This window comes from Candoia aspera, chromosome 3, assembly GCF_035149785.1.
Source record: "Candoia aspera isolate rCanAsp1 chromosome 3, rCanAsp1.hap2, whole genome shotgun sequence".
Classification (NCBI taxonomy): Eukaryota; Metazoa; Chordata; class Lepidosauria; order Squamata; family Boidae; genus Candoia; species Candoia aspera.
The window spans coordinates 204,518,321-204,538,422 of NC_086155.1; the positions used below are offsets into that span (position 1 = coordinate 204,518,321).

At 46.6% G+C, this 20,102-nt stretch overlaps 2 protein-coding genes across 3 annotated transcripts in view; one reads left to right on the top strand and one right to left on the bottom strand.

Moving 5' to 3' along the window:
• The first annotated feature begins 10,108 nt into the window (after positions 1 to 10,108).
• On the top strand, positions 10,109 to 11,527 carry RPLP1 (ribosomal protein lateral stalk subunit P1). Its single transcript, XM_063299719.1, has 4 exons — positions 10,109 to 10,302; positions 10,630 to 10,704; positions 11,178 to 11,292; positions 11,397 to 11,527. Exons 1-4 carry the CDS (start codon positions 10,231 to 10,233, stop codon positions 11,474 to 11,476), a joined length of 342 nt encoding a protein of 113 aa, XP_063155789.1. The 5' UTR covers positions 10,109 to 10,230; the 3' UTR covers positions 11,477 to 11,527.
• Positions 11,528 to 12,074: 547 nt separating this feature from the next.
• PTK2 (protein tyrosine kinase 2) overlaps positions 12,075 to 20,102 on the bottom strand; it is a 224,404-nt gene continuing 216,376 nt past the window's right edge. For both annotated transcript variants that reach the window (XM_063299713.1, XM_063299714.1), the window contains 3 exons: positions 16,805 to 16,960; positions 15,653 to 15,733; positions 12,075 to 13,012 (listed from right to left, as the gene is read on the bottom strand). In XM_063299713.1, coding sequence (XP_063155783.1) covers positions 12,800 to 13,012; positions 15,653 to 15,733; positions 16,805 to 16,960 — 450 coding nt within the window. In that variant the 3' untranslated portion in view covers positions 12,075 to 12,799. The remainder of the gene's footprint in view (positions 13,013 to 15,652; positions 15,734 to 16,804; positions 16,961 to 20,102) is intronic.

The following is a 20,102-nucleotide window of genomic DNA, read 5'->3' on the forward strand; positions in this document are numbered from 1 at the left end:
GTCTCCTGCTGCCTTGTTATTAGCAATGCTTCTTAAGGCCCATTCAACCTCACTCTTCAGGGTTGTCTGGCTCTAGCTCACTGACCACACCGTCAAAGCTATCCCCGATATTGTTATCCTTCCTATGCAGGTCTTCTGTATATTCTTGCCACCTTTTCTTGATCTTTTCTTCTTCTGTTAGGTCCTTGCCATCTTTGCTTTTGATCATACCCATTTTGGCCTGGAATTTACCTCCGATGTTTCTAATTTTCTGGAAGAGGTCTCTTGTCCTTCCTATTCTATTGTCTTCTTCCACTTCCACGCATTGCTTGTTTAAAAATAATTCCTTATCTCTTCTGGCTAACCTCTGGAATTCTGCATTTAATTGGGCATATGTCCCCCTATCACTGTTGCCTTTTGATGTATTTTGTTGCCGCCTCCTGAACAATGTTGCGAACTTCTGTCCAGAGTTCTTCCGGGACCCTATCTACTAAATCTAGTCCCTTAAATCTATTCTTCACCTCCACTGCATATTCCTTAGGAATATTAGTGAGCTCATATCTAGCTGATCTGTGGGTCTTCCCTAATCTCTTTAGTCTGATTCTAAATTGTGCAATAAGAAGTTCATGATCTGAACTACAGTCAGCTCCAGGTCTTCTTTTTACTGACTGTATAGATGTCCGCCATCTTTGGCTGCAAAGGATGTAGTCAATCTGATTTCGGTGTCGTCCATCTGGTGAAGTCCATGTATAAAGCCGTCTCTTAGGTTGTTGGAAGAGAGTGTTTGTTATGCAGAGTGAGTCGTCTTGGCAAAATTCTATCAGCCTATGTCCTGCTTGGTTTTGTTCTCCCAGGCCATGCTTACCTGTAATTCCAGGTGTCACTTGACTGCCCACCTTAGCATTCCAGTCTCCTGTGATGAAAATAACATCTCTTTTAGGTGTGTTGTCCAGTAGGTGCTGCAGATCCTCATAGAACTGCTCTACTTCAGCTTCTTCAGCATCTGTGGTTGGGGCGTATATCTGGATCACTGTGATGTTAGATGGCTTGCCCTGAATTTGAATTGAGATCATTCTGTCGTTTTTTGGATTGTATCCAAGCACTGCTTTAGCCACTTTACTATTCATTATGAAGGCTACTCCATTTCTTCTGTGGTCTTCTTGTCCACAGTAGTAGATCTGGTAGTCATTTGATGTGAAGTGGCCCATTCCAGTCCATTTCAGTTCACTGATGCCCAAAATGTCTATCTTTAATCTTGACATGTCACCAATAACCACATCCAATTTGCCCTGGCTCATAGATCTTACATTCCAGGTTCCAATGGCGTGTTGATCCTTAGAACATCGGATTCGCCGTTCACCACCAGCACCATCGGCCGCTAGCCGTCCTTTCAGCTTTGAGCTAGCTGCGTCATCACGTCTGGGACTAGTTGAGCTCATCCTCTGTTCCTCCCCAGTAGCATTTTGACCATCTTCCGACCTGGGGGTCTCATCTTCCGACGGTATACTGACGTATCTCTGGTTGTACTGATCCATTGAGTTTTCACGGCAAGAATACTGGGGTGGGTTGCCATTACCTTCCCCAGGGATCGCATTTAGTCTGACCTCTCTGTCATGACCTTCCCGTCTTGGGTGGCCCTTCACGGTTCAGCTCATGGCATCATTGAGGTGCTCAAGCTCCAGCACCATGACAAGGTAACGATCCTTTGCTGAAGTTTCAAATTCTACAACCTGCTTTAAAAAGCCCAAATATTTGTCCAAAATCTTCCAGCCTCTAGAGTTTAATTTTCTTTCTTGATCATGGTGTAATGGCAACACTGTCTTCTTATCTTCCAACTTTTGACAACTCAATTTTCCTTTGACTATTTAAATGCAAGTCATGTATTCTCATCTTTTTCTTTGGAGAAACCACTTTCCTCTTAAGGTAGTTTTCAGCCTTATCAGTTTCTCTTGGTTCTTGTGATAATTTGGACTCCACAAATTCTGAGAAATGCTCCAAGACTTGAATAACAGCATTGTAGAGATCTTTAAATATCAAATTAGTTTCCTCCATATTTCTTAAGAGTAAGAAAGACTATGGCGCCCTCTAGTGCCTCAGGAAGGTAAAGTCATTAACGCTGTAACTGAACACTCTCTCCAGCCTTTTTACCTCCGGTGTGGCCAATCAGGAAAATAAAAGTAACAACGAACAGCATTCCCATGGGAAAGTCATGCAGAGAGGTCATGCTACTGAACCCATCCATAAACGAATTCCATCTGATGGGGTCCAGGAAATGGGCCTTCTCTGCAGTAGCTCCCGCCCTATGGAACATCCTTCCCCCAGAGGTGAGACAAGCCCCCTTGCTCCTGGACTTATGCAAAAAGCTAAAGACTTGGTTTTGTCATCATGCCTGGAGCAGGTTGGTAACAGCCATTCGTGGGGATGGCTAGTGTGCTAGGATGATTTTTACTCACAGACTGAAACACAACTTTTAGCCATTGGGATTTTACTATATTTTATTATACTTTACTCATTGTATATTTATTGTGGTATTTATATTGATACTGAATTTTAATTCTGTTTTTGTAAACTGCCCAGAGTCCCTCCTTTGGGGGGGAGATGGGCAGTAATAATATTTGATAAATAAATAAATAAACAAAGTAAAAGCAAATAGATCAGAACTCCAATCTGCAGATTCAACAAAGAGAAAGTTTTATATTCCTCAAAAATCACTTTAATTAAAAAAAAGCAATAAGAAACAAAATTCTTAAATCTCAATTTAACAAATTATATATAAAAAGCCAAATTACCAAGTTAATAATTTTCAAAAATACTGAGAGTCACCAAGAGATTCCACATTTCTTTGTTGTAGAAAGCCTCTCTGGTAAAATTCAAACAAAAAAACCTTAGTGCTGTAGAAATGGGGTGGGCAGCTTTAAGGTCCATTATGGCTTCAGCTTGGGAAGAATATGACGGCCCCGCCTCCCAGGGGATCGCTTACCAGTCAATCGCGAAACACCGTTTTGCAATCTTCTGGCTGTGACCAGCCGTCTGGAGAACACATGGGGTGATTCCTGGGGTTCTCCTTAATCTAGAGAATGCTTCTGGGCTCCAAGGAAGCCTGCCTGAGCCCAAGAAAAAAAGCCGCTCTGACAGGTCAGTCCACAGACAGCGGAAAAAACCAGCTCAAGCCGCCATTATCCCAACCAGAAGTCCCAAACAATTGATCTCATATTCATTGCATATCATTTTAGTTCTCTGTCAATAACACAGTGTCACTTGCAGACAAAAATGTACTTATATTTCTGCATCCAACCGAGCACCTCAAATATCTCCACAAGCATTCCTTCCACATTTATCTATAAATACATTAACCGTTACATTATTCTTGCTCAGTGTAGAATCTTATTTGATAAAAACATTCCATAATTCAAAGCTATTCTATCATAAGCTTTCTCTAAATCAACATAGGTACAATTGATTATGTGCCATCAAGTTGTTTTTGACTTCTAGCAACCATGTAGACTTTCTCCATGAGGATCTGTCCCTAACCTGGTCCTTCAGCTCTTCTACAGGTGCACCCGTCACCACCGTATCGGAGTCCCTCCACCCTGCTGCTGGTCATCCTCTTCTCCTCTTTCCTTCCACCTTTCCCAGCCTCAGAGCCTTCTCCAGGGAGCTGGGTCTTCGCATGATGTGCCCAAGGTAGGATAATTTGAGCCGGGTCACTTGTGCCTCCAGTGAGAACTCCGGGTTGATTTGTTCAATGGTCCATCGGTTTGTTTTCTTGGCTGTCCATGGTACTTCTTCTCCAATATCAAAGCTCAAAGGTGTCAATGCTGTTCCTATCCTGCACAATAAAGTTCCATATTCATTTATGTCTCAACGAGCTGTGGAAGAACAAAAATCTGGACGCGCGCTGCCCAGCAGAAAAGTCTCGACACGCTTCCACAATTTTGCTTATTGCCGTTTCTCATAGCAATTTGATTAGAGATCTGCCGACCACCTTCCCCAGCATGACAAGCTCATTCCCCTGCAGCGCTTTCATCCAGGCTCCCAACATTTCCCTTTGGATAAAGGAATAATGGTATTTTTCCAATCACCATTTTCATGGACTCTTTAAACAAATCGGAAGCCATTCCAAATTCATCCACACTGTAGCATTAAAATGTCCCAGCAAAGCTTCCCCCCCCCCCAGCTTTGCTTTATTCATTGATTGATTGATTTTCTATCCCACCTTCATTATTTTTTTCATAAATAACTCAAGGTGGGGAACATACCAAATTCTCCTTCCTCCTCCTATTTTCCCCACAACAACCACCCTGTGGGGTGAGTTGGGCTGAGAGAGACATTGACTGGCCCAAGGTCACCCAGCCGGCTTTCATGCCCAAGGCGGGACTAGAACTCTCCTACCACGCCTGATTGGCTCTTGGGCTGAGAGAGAGGGACTGGCCCAAGGTCACCCAGCTGGCTTTCATACCTAAGGCGGGACTAGAACTCTCCTACCACACCTGATGGCTCTTGGGCTGAGAGAGAGGGACTGGCCCAAGGTCTCCCAGCTGGCTTTCATGCCTAAGGTGGGACTAGAACTCTCCTACCACGCCTGATTGGCTCTTGGGCTGAGAGAGAGGGACCGGCACAAGGTCACCCAGCCGGCTTTCACGCCTAGGGCGGGACTAGAACTCTCCTACCACGCCTGATGGCTCTTGGGCTGAGAGAGAGGGACCGGCCCAAGCTCACCCAGCCGGCTTTCACGCCTAAGGCGGGACTAGAACTCTCCTACCACGCCTGATTGGCTCTTGGGCTGAGAGAGAGGGACTGGCCCAAGGTCACCCAGCGGGCTTTCACGCCTAAGGCGGGACTAGAACTCTCCTACCACGCCTGATTGGCTCTTGGGCTGAGAGAGAGGGACTGGCCCAAGGTCACCCAGCGGGCTTTCACGCCTAAGGCGGGACTAGAACTCTCCTACCACGCCTGATTGGCTCTTGGGCTGAGAGAGAGGGACTGGCCCAAGGTCCCCCAGCTGGCTTTCATGCCTATGGCGGAACTAGAACTCACAAGCTCCCACTTTCTAGCCCATTGCCTCAACCACTAAACCAAACTGGCTCATTTCCTCATGAAGTGACCATCTTAACCCAGGATTTGCCATGGGTACAATCTGCTACCCTCCACTAAGTATTCTGTCTTTGGACAGGGAGGTGACCCTTATGGGGTGGGATCAGACAGGAGGAGGCTGCTTGAGGGGCAGAGGCCCTACCCCACTCCTGCAGTCTCTGGGCACTACCTTCCATGGCTGTTCTGCCTGATGCCTGAATAGCCATGAACCATCCCTTCTACTGCTGGTTTAACCCTCAGCAAAGGTGGAGGAGCTCCATGGTGGAGCAGGAGATGGGGCCAGCCCTCTTGGAGTTGTTTCGCAGCACAGCTCTCTATCCTGTACCTTTCAGCTGTTCAGGCTGCTTTTAAACAGCATTTAGCACTCGCCTGGAACAGCACTAATCCCATGTCCTAAAGGAGTCTGAAACTCAGTCAACAAAGCTGATGGGCTCTCTTTGAACATACCCACTCAAAACATTTGCCAAAACAGAATGAATTTTGACAGAAAGCTAAATCTGCTACTTTGGTTGTCTGCCAAATCCTGCCTCCTCTCACAGCCGTATCTCACTTCAAGAAGAGCACTTTGTGGTTTCCTGCTGGCTGATGTCTGGTGGGAGAAGAGGAAAACGATTCCAGAGGTGTCTACCAATCCATGTCCTAACGTGTCCTTGTGGCTTCCGTCCATCAAGGTTTTCCCATAATATTATTTTTATTAATACAGAAAACATACAGACCAGGTAGACTCACAGAGACAAAAGCCCAGACAATCAATTGCTATCCCAACCTATTTTGATGAATATCCTGTACCTCTTCCAAACCCATTCCAGGAATCTCTTTGAGCCCTTCATCCCCTGCTAGTCCTTTAACCATGCGAAGCATGCACATTTTTTCTAGTCCAGCATCCAGCTGCATTCCATGCCCAAAGGATGAGTTAGTTTCCGTTGGATGATTATGGCCACAACTGAGCACTTAAGCTTTTTAGCCCAGGGCTGAACGATTGACCAACCCTTCTTGCAACCCCTGGTGCTCTTACACATCTCCAAATCCATAATTTGGAAGGGTCAATCTTTCTCTCATTCCTTCTCAGTGTAACATCGCTGGGAAAACTACTGTGTAAAATTCTGATCTTACTGAAATACCCTTAGCGTGTACGATCTTGCCTCAGTCTGTCATTTGCTTCCTAGAATTAATCTTCACTTTACCTCTCCAGCATAATGGCCGTCTTGAGTCCAGAAAGCAAAATTACTACCATCTTCATTTCTTTACCCTGAGCTGGGAGTTCTCTAAGCATGCTGGTTGACATTACTCATGTCTTTTAAATATTTAACACTAACCCACATTTTTCACTTCCCATTTTTACTTTCCTAATGACTTTCACCATTATTTTTAGCTAACAAAATCATGTCATCTGTATATCTCAAGTTAGGGTTTCAGTATCCTAGTTTGATTCTAGCTGCCGTTTCTTACAGTCCTATTATCTTTGCAATATATATGCCATAGAAGTTCAATATGGCGACAGTATGCACCCACCTTCCGTACTTCCCTATTCTGAACCCCTCTGTTTCTCCAGATTCACTTCTTAAGTCGCGCTCATTGTAAGGTTTTCTCAAAAGAACAACCAATTCATTCTGGCACATCCATTAGCCTTTAATTGTCCCACAGGTCAGCACGTTCTGTACCATCAAAGGTCTTGCCGTAGTCCGTAACACAAAGGAAAATCACCTCCATTCATTCTATTGCTCTCTCCCATGATCCATCTTATGTAAATCATCTGATCCCAGGTTCCCCTGCCTGCTCATTTGGTGTTTCCCTTGCCAAATATAGTTCTATTCCACTTTGTGGGCTCTTCGGCAAAACTTCCCTTCTCTGAGGAGTTTCTCTGGTGATTCGTTAATTTGCTCATGCCCTTGCACCCCTTCTTTGGTACAGAAATTCATTAATTCTGTTTATATAATGCTGAATTGAAGAGACAGCAATCCAATAAAACAGGTAGCCAATTTAAACTTCCATGGTAACATCATTAAAACCAATATAATAATACATACACCTGATTGCCAGCTTGCTGGTGGAGACCCTCCACAAGTCTTCAATCTCTAGGGTAGATAGAGCTGAATCTAGTAGAACGTCAATCTCTAGGTAGACAGAGCTGGGTCTAGTAGAGCTCAGGAGTTCATGGCTTCAATGGCAACTGTGTTTTTGTCCCAAGTTACCTTGGCTCTGACTCACATAAGTTTAGATCTGGCCTTTGCCTCCAAGCACTTGCTTTGTGATCTGGATGTGGAATCTGCCATTTGTGGTGGACAGCTCACTCCCTGGTCCAGATGCTATTGACTGCCACTCATTTCCTCCGTAGGACTATGCCCATTCAGTTAGTCCACCCCGGACACCATATGGACCCATCTGGTTTTCAGGAGATTTCCTTGATGATCTTGTGGGTGGGTTGAGGCCTGACTCACTGCTGGCACAAGGTGGCATCTCAAGTCCTTGAAAAAGTTGCTCCTGAGCAGCGTCTCTCTGTTGGCTGATCCCAGTTGGCTCTTTGAGGAGCTTTGGGAGATGAAGGGGCAGAACAACACCTGGAGTGCCAGTAGAGGACAACAAAGACTGAGTTTGACCAAGCATGAGAGGCGAAACAAGGCAAGACTCTTGGGCACATATTACACATTGTTTTGCAGGCCCTGCATGGCTTCCTATTAGCTTCCAAGGGCAAGTCAAAGTGCTGGTATTAACCTATGAAACCCTTTACGGCTTGGCGCCTGGTTTTCTGCAGGACCACATCTCCCCAACAGTCAGCCTGACCACTAGTTCATGCTGGGAGAAGCAACTGGTTGTCCCCTAATTTGGGGGACCACAGGAGCCAACGCCCGGAAGCGTTTTTCAGCGATAGGACTGGCCCTCAGGAATGACTTCCACTGTTGCCCACCTTCCAGAAAACACTGAAGATGGAGCTTTTCCAGAGGGCTTTTGTGGCCTGACGCTACATAGTTTGGTTGGGTTTTATGTGTCTTTTTTCTTTGCTGGCAATGCTGGCTGCCAGCCAACAAGATGGCAAGCTCGGTACGTGCCACAGTCCAGGGAGACGCAAACTCAGGCAAAACTTTTATAAGGAAAGAGTCCTTTCCCCACAAAGCTAAAGACGGCAGCTGTAACGTAGTCAAGGCTTGGCACGGGTTGAGAACAGGAATCCAATAAACAAACAACAAATCCAAGGGAGAAGACAAGAGGCATGGTGAGGTGGAATGTGGAGTTCAAAGAGAGGCACGGGCAAGATAAACATGACAGAGCTGAGGCCTGAAAAGTTGTTCTTGGTGTTCTCTCTCCTGGAGGGAGGCCAATAAATAAGCCACACTGAGCCGCCACCCAGAAGCACAGCTGTGGTTCATGACTCGTTGGAGTCTGCTCTCCTCCCTGCCTGGTCTTGGCCAATCTATCTGACCTGCAGAGCTCATCCTTCTGTTGTATCTTTAAAGCACCCTCTGCTTGGGAGTGGGTGGGTGAACCTCAGAGTCCGAGAGGCTCTCGCGGATCCAGGCAGGGTGTCCTGGGAATTTGCTGGATCTGCCTCAACCAGAGTGGAGTTAATTGGTTTCAACATTGCTGGACTCTCTCCCTCCAGGACTACTACCCCTAGAAACCCCTGGCTGTACTTCCTCCTCCTCCAAAGATGAGTCCAGTATAACAGTCTTAATCTTTTTGTACTTTATTACATTTTTAAACCTTGTTAGCTGCTGAAAGTCTTGTGATTTTGGCAGCACGCAAATTTGATTAATAAAGAAAAATATGTATGTTTATTAGGCAAATCACACAGAAAGCAAGTGGCTCTTGGAGCAAGGCAGGCAGGTGACCTCAGTCTTTGATCACACAACACTGGCATGATGGGACCGAATTGCTACGTGCATCGGAAGCATGAGCCTTTATCAATCTCTTAAGAGCCAACAAATAATCAAAATGCAGGAAGGCACGTGGCTAGGTACGTACAGGTTTGCAAAGAGTGCTGCGTTCCTACCCGTTAAAGAGGTGGAAATGTGAGGGTTCCTTGGTGTGTTTCAGTCCCTAAGGGACTTACACACCTGCTCAACATTAACTCAGTGTTTTTTGAACTTGGCCACTTTGGGAGGTGTGGACTTCTACTCCCAGAATTCCCCAGCTAGCATGTCTGAAACACATTAACTAATTAATACACAAGGCCAGCTACGCAACATCAGGATTAACAGGATCTGGGCTGCACCGACTCGGATGCCCGACAGGTGGCAGCAGCCCAGAGCAGGCGTCTTCCGTGTCTGGCTGCTGCCCTCTAGCGGCCACCGAGGTTTTCTCGGCCCAGACCCGGTAGCCCCACGTGGCCTACAAGGACTGCGGAGGGCCCATCAGCACTGCCGGGATGGCTTCGGACTGCAACTCCCGTCTCCCCCTGCCGTGATTCAAGGGGCGCCCGCGCCTTTTTCCCGCCCGACAGCTTCTTCCGGCGCCCCAATAGCGTCAGCCGGAAAGAGGAAGCGGGAGTAGCTCATGGGTGGGGAACCAGAAGTTTTTCCTCGCGATCAGGCGTCTCTACACTTTTTCTCTCTGATTTCCGGCCAAGAAACGGCTTCCTCCGGAAGAGGGGAGCGCTGCCGCCCATGCTTCCTGAGCGCGTGGGGTTATGGAAGTTCAAGCCCAGTCCCTCCGCCTGGAGGACTCCCGATTGAGGAAGACGGCGCCATAGGCCCGGAATAGCCTTCGTTTTCTGTTATCCCTGTCAGGTTGATTTGGGGTACCGGAGACGCGGCTCCATTTTGCCTAGTTTCTTTTGGATAGGTTGATCGAAGGAGCTCCACAGAAGCCCAGGCTTCAGAAGGCCTCAGCGGCCCGGAGCAACATCGCCCTCGCTGATTGGCTCGCGTCCCTCTCTCACCAGGGAACACTACTCGCGGGGATCGGCTTTCCCAGTTCTCGCGGGAGTCTAGGCCAAAGCCGAGCCGAGCCGGATTGGCCCGTGCCTTTCGCCTCCCGCGCCATTGGCGGCGCTCCGACCGAAGCGGCTCGTGATTGGCTGCTGGGCAGCTTATAAGCGCCGGGCCGGGCCGGTTCCCCCTCTCAGTCCTGCTTGTCGTCGCGCAGAAGGTGCTGCGTCCTTCAGCCGAAGCTAAGGCCGCATCCCCGGCGACTGGCACCGCGCGCCCCCGCCTCCCCGCCATGGCCTCCGTCTCCGAGCTCGCCTGCATCTACTCCGCCCTCATTCTGCACGACGACGAGGTCACCGTCACGGTGAGGGCCTCGTGGCGGGGCTCGCGTGTCGCGCGCGGGGCGAACTCGGACCTGGGGCGCCGCTAGTGGCGATCGCGCAGCGCGGCCCCCTCGAGGAGCGGGGCCGTAGTCCGGGCGGCTTTCCGCGGGGAGGCCGGGCTACGACGCGAGGCGGGCCTGGTGGGGCGGGGGGCCCCGTGCGCTTCCGCGGCCACAGCCCGCCGTGTGGCTCGGTCGCCCCGCTTCCCCTTCCCGCCGGCGCCTCTGTCCCGAGCCGGGGCCCGGAGGGTCGCGAAGACGGAGCGGGCGCGCGGCTTGAACGCGGCGGCGTCTTTGTGTCTCTTCCAGGAGGATAAAATCAACGCTCTTATCAAAGCGGCGGGAGTGAACGTGGAACCTTTCTGGCCGGGCCTCTTCGCGAAGGTAAAACGAGGCAGGAAACGTCCCGGCCGCTTCCCGTATCCTGGGCCTGGGCGCGTTCAAGGCCTGGAAGATGCTCTCCGGGGAACCGGGTTGCCGGTGCAAAGGAAGGGCGGTGCCCCGGGGGTCGGCTGGCACTCGTGGGATGAGCCAGGGTGAACAGCCGGCCTTCCTTCGGACTGGAAACGGAGGTGGGGAAGGCAGCTGAACGCGTCAGGAGCATCTGTCCAGAACGGTTCTGCAGTTAGACAAGATGACCTCCGAGGTACCTCCTGACACTGTACTTTAAGATGGGTGGGCTTCAACTCCCAGAATTAAGCATGGCTGGCTGGAGAATTCTAGGAGGTGAAGTCCACCTGTCTTAAAGTGTCATGGTTGAGAAGCACTGTTCTATAAAGCTAACGCTGATTGTGCCATAATGTGTGGCTCTTGTTTGGTAGAGATGCTAACACTGGTACTTTCTAACTTGGGACCAGGCTCTAACCAACATCGACATTGGAAGCCTCATCTGCAATGTAGGAGTCGGTGGTGGTGCTCCAGCTGCATCAGCTCCTGCTGGGGGAGGGGCCCCTGCTGGTAGTGCTGCTCCTGGTGAGTGGAATGGTTTGTTTATTCACAATGTGTCCATAAGAGTCATCTGGGGTGGCATTAAATGTCACTACATGGCTTAAGCTGTACTATTAATTGTTTTGTAGCTGAAGAGAAGAAAGAGGAAGAAAAGAAAGAAGAGTCAGAAGAATCTGATGATGACATGGGCTTTGGTCTCTTCGACTAAGCTGATTTTTTTCTACCCTTATAATAAAGATAAAAACACATAAATTAAAAATAGTCTTCGTTTATGAATGCCACAGGTGCACATAACAACTTCCTCCATTGCTACAGATTGCTACATCACTTCATAGATAAACTGACTTATGAGCAGTCACCTGTCTGCAATGCTATCCCGCCTACGTGGGGGAGGTAGTCTTCGTGTCAAATAAACTTTAGTGAGGAGGTTGACCGAATCCTGCCTACAATTTGCAATCTGTAATTTTTGAAACTGCTACTTAGGCATAGGATTTTTATAGAACAGTTTCCAATCAATTATTTTAAGTAATGTATCAAGGAGACATTAATAAGTACCACTCAAACAGTTATTAGATGCCTGTTACATCCTTGAAGGAGCTCATGTTTCTATACAAACTTGACATGAGAAATCGTATTTATATAGATACTTTACTCTCTTTAGAGAAGCTGGGCTGTTTGGCACCTCCTTTCTCATTTTATTGAAGATTGCAATTTTGTATACTTCGAAATGCCTAATTCTCCCCACAAAGGATACATGCATTCTTAACAGTTCCACAGTCAGGCACTTGATGAGTTAATTCAAGCAGTTTTAAAATATTTATCATGGCTTTAATCTTTCTTTATAAATTATATAAAAATGGGGAACATGTATGGTTACAGAACTTCTAAATGCAGCTCCAATTGTTACTTAGAAGGAAAACAACTACAAAAAACTGGCACGTTATTCTGGTGAAAAAGACACGTTCTTCGTTGTGTTCTACAGCTACATTCTGTCCCAATGGTTCACGTACATCCACATGGAAGTAGGAAAACAGATGAGGACTTTTAATTTGCTTTGAAATGAGATACTTTGAAAATATAGCTTTTTAATCTCTCTGTAAATTGTGATTAGCATTTTGTGGTATTAAGTGTTCTGATAAAAAAAGGATTCCAGTCAGGACAGTTCATACATTGTGATAAAGAATTCTCAGCCCTGAGGTGTCCCAGAATTCTTCACACGATCTCAGGTTTGCAGCTCAGAGTTCCTTTGTCAGTTTTCTTTTTTTAAAAAAGCAACTTGTATCTTAAAAGTATTTCACATTCTGAATGACGTGAAAAAAAACAATGCGTTTCTTAAGATTTTGTTGTGTTGTTTCAGTTTTGGACTTTTCTTGGCATTGGTGATTTTCTTTTTTAAAAAATACTTGAAGACAGAACCACCAGTTGACAATCCAGGACTCAGCCACCAGTTCTCATTCCTGCTGAAAGGGTCGCTGTTGCCGATTCTGTAACAATCCTTTCTAAACTGCAATGCAAAATCCATTCTTAGTTTCTAGTGAGGCCTGGACTGACCGAGAGATTTTAGCCTGGCTTGGTCAATAACATCCAGTAAGTTTTTGGCATCTACAGCAAGAGCATGGGCTGCTGTCAGCATCTGCTTTTTGTATTCTTGCTGCAAGCTAGTCATAACGTATTGCTGGGCCAGCTTCATCTTGTTAATCAGTTCAGCGAGGTCAGAATTCAAGAGTTTCTGGGCCATCTCAATCTGAAAGAGAGAAGGACAGTGCACAGTCAGAAGCTGTATCAAATACAACTAAAGCAACACAAAAGCAGAAAAGGCCCAAATGAGTAAGCACAGGATGAGATACCATTGCGTGGGCTTTCTACTGGTGAATGCAGATCCAGACAGATGGCATGGAAGGTGCTCTGGTGACTACATGGCCAATTTCATGCAATTTTTAGCAACATTTCCAGAAGCTCCTGCCATTGTCTCCTTCCTAGAATTTAGAGAGGATGCCTGGTCCAAAGTCACCCACCTGACTTCCATGTCTAATACAGGGCTAGAACTCCATTCTCTCTCCTAGTCCAGCACATTAACCACCAGGCCAAACCAACTCTTCCACAATCTGGTGCCTTCCAAATTGTCAGGATTTAACGCTTAGTCTCTAGATATGGTACGGAAATTGAAGAGCAGACGGTTGGTCCAAGATGTTCAGGGCGACATCAACAGTATAAATCAGCTAATGCGATTCTATCCGTGCTGCATTAAAGTTGTGTACCGCAGAACTTTCCATAGTTCTGTCATTCTGAACTACTGAGATTCAAGAAACGAATTTTGTCTTTTCTAGAACATCACGACTAGTCCTTGCACTGTAGCCCAAATTTCCCTAGCCTACTTCCAAAGCAGGGATCTGAAAGATACCTTGATCAGACATAAAACCAGAAAACTTCCTTGTTTTCCAGACTTACCTGAATACAGGGATAGCACAAAATCAAATTTCTTTGGTGAAGGTTGCCTTACCTCCCTTTCACCAGCACAGATTATCCTCTGGACGCATTTTATAGCACACTAATCCAAAGTGATAAAACCTGACCCCACCACAGGTCAGGACATTCACTCCAAAAGACCCAGAACAGAAGTGAACACGTGGATAAAGAGAGAAGTCTTTTGTATTTATGCTTGAGTCATCAAGGGTTGAATGCAGCATATTACAATGATCCCTTGGGTCAGTATTATTTTCATCTGTGATGCTGTGCTCTATTTTGCTTGTGTTTTCTGAAGAATGGCTCCAGGGTTGAGCTATTTTGAATGGAGAGGCAATTGTGACGATAGTGAGTTTCAGTGTTGGCTACGATTTAGCCAATCTGGTTGATCACAGGAATAATTTTGCAGAAGTTAGGATGCATTTTGATATGCTTCTGTAGCCGCAGAATACCCGCTAATAACTCAAAATAATACTGATAATGTATTATGGCCTTGGCAGGGGGCAGCACTCAGCCAACTTTATCTGGTCTTGGAAGCTAAGGTTATAATGTGGAAGGGGACACAATTCCAGATTTGTTAGCTAAAGTGTGAAGTTGAAGCACAGAAGGCGGCACTGACAAGCCACTTCCATAACAATGCAAACAGAACAGCAAGTACACAATCCCCACTAGTACAGGTTGACTTAGGTAAAGGTAAAGGTTTCCCTTGACATTAAGTCCAGTCGTGTCCAACTGCAGGGGGCGGTGCTCATCTCCATTTCAAAGCCGAAGAGCCGGCGTTTGTCCGTAGACACTTCCTCCGTGGTCATGTGGCTGGCATGACTAAACAGAACGCTGTTACCTGCCCGCCGAAGCGGTACCTATTCATCTACTCACATTTGCTTGTTTTCGAACTGCTAGGTTGGTAGGAGCTGGGACTAGCAGCGGGAGCTCACCCCGCCACGCGGATTCGAACCACTGACCTTCCGATCGGCAAGCTCAGCAGCTCAGCGGTTTAACCTGCAGCGCCACCGCGTCCCACACAGGTTGACTTAAACTCCCTTTATCTTGTGTTGAAGGAACAAAACAGAGTTTGCGTATCCCATCTTTTGGCCTGCCGCATAAACAGCATCATGAACATAAATCGGTATGTAGGAACTCTGCAGAAGTGGCCAAATAGGGAGATACTAGGTGAACATACCACTTAAAAAAAAAGTAATGTGGAGGCTAATCCAAAGTGCAGGGATTGTGAATAGGGGAACATTTCTATGCTCTCTCTCTGTGTCAATCATGCTAGGAGAGAACATGACCAGCTCCACAGCTGAGGACAGACTAGAACCCCTCTGCCAATCAAGCACGCAATCACTGCAACATGCTAGCTCTTTAGCATACTAATGAATGCCAGTACTGAACTCTTTTTCTGTGCGCTTCCTTGGCTTTTGCTATAAAGTCCTTTGAATTCTGAGAAGAATCCAAGAGGCAGATTTGGCTTCCTTTACATGGTTTAATTATTTACCATTTGTCAACAGCCTCAAGTCTTGGAAGTGAGCAGAGTACGTGTGTGTGTGTATTTGTTTGCATACATAAATTAGGCTTTCTCTCCCATCGTTCACCTCTCTTCTTCTGGATTCACTTGGAAATCCTCTTGTCTTCTTAACTGCAGAGCATTTGAACTGTCACCAAATGATGCCAGGCACTTATTGATTTACACAACCACAGTGTTGGCACCATTGTTTTGCTCTAGGTTCTGTGCCCTTCATTCCAACCTAAAATCTAGTGAACAGTCTGACATGCAAATGTGGGCAGAAAATGAAATAAAATCCAAACAAAGGCTTTAAAATTTTTGTCCTCACCCAGAAAAGCAGGTCAACACATCATGGTAGGCCACAACCCAGTAAGTAAGATGCAAATTAACAACAACAACAATAAAATGAGCTTATACCTCTCTGTGAGTGCTTGCTGGGAGGACCAGAATGGTTTCATCTACTGTTGCCAATAAAGTTCGCAGGGCCAAACCAACCTCCTACCGCAAGGCAATGAAGCATAATTAAATCAGATTAGGCACCATCATTCTAACAGAAACACAAGACACAAATAGACATCCTACTCCAAAAGCAGTGTGTGTGTGTGTGTGTTTCAAAGTGCTCTGAAACACCACAACCTACAGCAGGGTTCCCGACATAGGGACCCCGAGACCACAGTTCCACCATTTCCAGATAGGGTGACTGGGGGGACACACACAACCTTTTACAGGAACTGGAGAAATTCTCAGCATACAAAAGCTAAACTTTGAAAATCCATGCTGCTGAATATTAGAGCCACAGGGCAAATGCTCAAACCACGTGCACAGGTAACATGCATTGTTTAATAAACATCATCAAAAACCAAAATCTTTTCTTTTAAAGCTGAAAAATGAGTCATCCTCCCCCTCACATCCTCCCATGGTCCACCTGAGGCAAATAAACAACTCCTTTTGGTTCAGCACCAGATAGACCCCAGTGAAATGATTCCTTAGGATAAGCTACATTCCGCTCTACTTTTAGTACTGTGAGGATCAATATTCTTCAGAGCTTATCTGCAGCTAAGAATCCTCAAAGGCAAAGGGACAGGCCCAGCGGCTGCTTTTCAAAATGAGCCAGGCCCCCCCAAAGGCCGTCCAAGGGGGGAAAGGGTCTGTGAGTCACTGAGTCCGTACAGTTCTGAAGGTCCATCCTAGAACAGCCATAGGAAGCACTCTCACTTTCAGGTTAACTGTTATTTTGGTTGATGTAATCGAGTGGCTTGGAGGCTTACATCTTGGCATGTCTAGTTACAAATAAATACAAGTATTATTCTCAAGACAATGGTGAACAGCGAGCTGAAGCCACAAGCAGGAAGGGAGAACCCACGGCTCTCTCTCTCTGTTGCGGAACAAGCCTCGGCCAGCATGGCCAATAACGAGGGATGCCGGACTGCTCCCTTCTCCATTCGCAATGTGACATAACCACAGCAACCAATCTTAAATCATGCTGAAAGGGTTGCAGAAAGATTTGTATCTGATATGCCTTCTTTGAACACAGGCGTGCCTGCACATCTCGGGCAGGGCTTATCTTACCTTCACCATGGGGACATACTCCTCCGGCGGTGCTGGCTGGATTTTGCTTGACATTTCTATAACAGCCTTCACCAGCCCCGTGACATTCTCATACACCTTGTCGTTTGAGCGATCCAAGTTGGCCGTTGGAGGAGGGCTGATCTCCTGCGGCTGAATCTGGAAGAAAAGAGAGTGCTGATTCCCCACCAGATGGCGCTAATCCACTCCTGAAGAAATTTTGGCTCCTAGCGCTCACCATCCATGAAGCCCCGGAACTAGAGAGGCCCAGGCTGGGAAGCAAGACAAAGCAGAGCCAACGTTCAGCCCTTGATCACGGGCTGAGACCTCAATCTGAACGGGATTTTAGTTGCGCCCCAGTATTCAGTGTTTGGCTTTCAGAGCACTGAAAATAAGGGGGCTGATTGGATTTTCATCTATTTTGATCTGTTGGTGTGATGTGCTCTAAAGAAGACGGAGTTAGAACTGCTCCAACGTTGGCTATTTTGGAACTGGGTAAGGGTCCTCTGGTAGTACAACAAATAGATTCCTTTTATAACTGTTTCTATCAAGCTAATCAATCAAAATGGACCGTGCCAAAGTTAAATTTTGTTCCACGACATTTCCACCAGCGCTCAGGTACCAGATGTGGAACCCAGGTCTTGTAGAACTGATAACTTTGAAATGGGCACTATAAAATTTGCTTTCTCCTTCCATGTAACCCAGAGCTATCCTAAAGTTGTGCAGGGTTATGAGAGAGGAGAGGCAGTGATGGTACCGTGGCAAACTGTGTGTGTGTGTACATGTGTGCATCCACAGACGTGCCTCAAACGTAAGACATCTTGCTCACTCACACTCTTCCCGGTGTTCCTCCTGGCAAAAGGTTTGGCCTCCCCCAATAACAGACTGCAGCCCCTCGTACTTCCATAGGACCCCCTAGTGTTCATACGAGTCAGTCACTCTGAGAAGGAACAGTAAAGCAAATGTGGACCACCAGAGCCCCAGTGACAGTGTTCACTGTCTGCAGATAGAACGTTCCCACCGCAGCTTCTGACGCTGAATTCCTTCTGTCACCTTCAAGGTGACAGCTTGTCACAAACACACACCGTGACAGCATAGGTGTTTATGCTGTTTCACGTGGGGTTCGTCTTCAGAAGGATTTGGAGAAAGACTGCAGCAATGAGGAGATGAGCAATCTGGGGATGCCCATTCTTAAAATGGGCCTCACATACTGCAGTGGGAGAAGCCAAGGTAGACAGATGTCACCAACGAGTTTTGTGTGCTCGCTTTAAAACCAGGCACAGGCCTGCGGTTACCTGCACCTGCTCTGCTGCCGTCACTTGCTTAGAACAAGACCAGCGGCGCTCCATCCCCTGAGAAGGTCAGAAGATGAACCACTCAACTGCAAGGTGCTTTTTCCAGGTGGAGTGACAGTAAGCAACGGTTAAATGAGTGAATCATAAGAGCCAAATGCAGTGAGAAGGTGGCTTCCTCCCTAGCTACTGCTGGCAGAAGGATGACATCCTGCCCCTTGCTGCTCGTAAAGAAAACACCCATCATCTCACCTTCTCAAGGAACCAGCTGTGCAATACTTTGCTCCCCAACAGAAGTGTACCTCTGAGAGAGGCATACAAGAGAGGAAGTTCAGAACCATCCCCAGCCCTCTGACTCCCCAGGGGCCATTGGTGGCTGCCCAAAGTGGCTTGAAGAACTCATAATTCACTGCCCAAGAGAGTTGGTTGTTTGACATTAACGGTAGAATATACCAAGAGACTTGCTTGCCTGTCCTTCCGAATCCTTCGGTAACAGGGAGCACCTTCATTTCTAAGGTTCCGGAAGAGAGGCTGTTACTGACTGCTTATGGTCTGAATGGTTTCAGCTGCAACAAGGGCACCTGCCAAGATTTTTGTGAAATGCCACAGGGCTACCTATCAGCATTCACACAATCTGTCATTCACATGGCCACAGAGGTAGAGAGGGAGGGAGAGAGCTTACCCGCCATGGCTAGTGTTGAGCAGAGATTGAGGAGGAATTAAAGAAATTTACCAAAAAGAAGGGAGGAAAATACAAAAGACAATGTTAATAAACTGCAGCAAGGTGAAGAAAAACAAAAAATATGAGCGACAGCAAAAGAGTTCTGTTGAACCCCTCCCCAACCCACAGGAAGCCCCTGTGCATTTAGCTCCTGGCCCCGCTTTTTACCGAAGAGGTTCTGTGCCATGCACCCTACCAAGGGACATGCAAACAGCAGTCATCACAAGCACGTCCTGCAAGAAGCAAAGGAATGAACGGCACCAGGAGCCTTTTCCAAATCAGGGAAGTTCTAGGCATCTGCTGGACACAAGAGGCTCTGCAGAAGAGCTCAAGCAGAGGAAATGTCAGTGATTGTTTATAAATGGTGGGGAGGGGAGTGCTCAATGGAAGGAAATATTTAGTCATCTAATTACTATGCTTCTGTTTCTTGAGATCTTTGGTCCAACCCTTGGCCTAAATTCTATCATGAGGGTTGGTTTGGAGGCCAGTTAGAGTCCAAATGATTCCTATGCTCAGATTCCCCAGTCCTGGCAAAATACTTCATCTGCCTAGCTCAATACTTAAAAAGAAAAAGAACCATTCTCTCCATTCCTGAAGCCAACACCAGTGCACCACAAGCCAAATGTTATCTGGGTAATGCTTGGCTGTTTTCTCTTGGCAAAGGTGTAGGAGGAGAGACACGTTAGGCTACGCCAGCCAAAAATCCGGAGTCTGGAAGCACCTTTTGAAACTGACAAACGAAAGCTGATGAATTTTTGTAAAATTTGTCTGTCTGAAAAGGTACTATCAGACTCCTTCTGATTATTGGCAAACAGTGATTTTAAGAGACACACAACTGCATGATTCTCTGTGTTCGTGTGTACATCCAGTCCCATCCTCCTTCAACTTAGAAGCTAAATTCATATAAAACTTACAAGATTTGAACTTCTTGCTGTGGAAGAATATGGAACAATGCAAAACAGAAGTTTTGCATTTAGTCTAGTAGCAATAGCTTTTGATGAACTAAAACTCCCAGAAAAAGCTTCTGTTTAGTTTGGCAGGTTCTGACATAGCCATTTTCTGTTAAAAGAGATGGTTTTATATATTCCTGAGGAGGACCTGGAAAATCCTGAATAAAAGATTAGCAGGGAACAGCCATACGCTATTATATCTTCTCTTAAAGGAGTCATTTTTAAGCCTAGCAATCAGAAATCAGAAAAGAGATTGTCTCGAGCTCTAGTAATAAAAACCCACTTTAAGGTCAGTGCCTTATATCCTCCTGTCTCCCTTATTTTAAAGTGATTTATAT

Bases quoted from the DNA above. Each gene is read 5' to 3' on its own strand.
- RPLP1 (XM_063299719.1), top strand. From the start codon at position 10,231: ATGGCCTCCGTCTCCGAGCTCGCCTGCATCTACTCCGCCCTCATTCTG. The intron at 10,303-10,629 runs GTGAGGGCCTCG...TGTCTCTTCCAG, and splicing joins ACGACGAGGTCACCGTCACG to GAGGATAAAATCAACGCTCT. The intron at 10,705-11,177 runs GTAAAACGAGGC...ACTTGGGACCAG, and splicing joins GGCCGGGCCTCTTCGCGAAG to GCTCTAACCAACATCGACAT.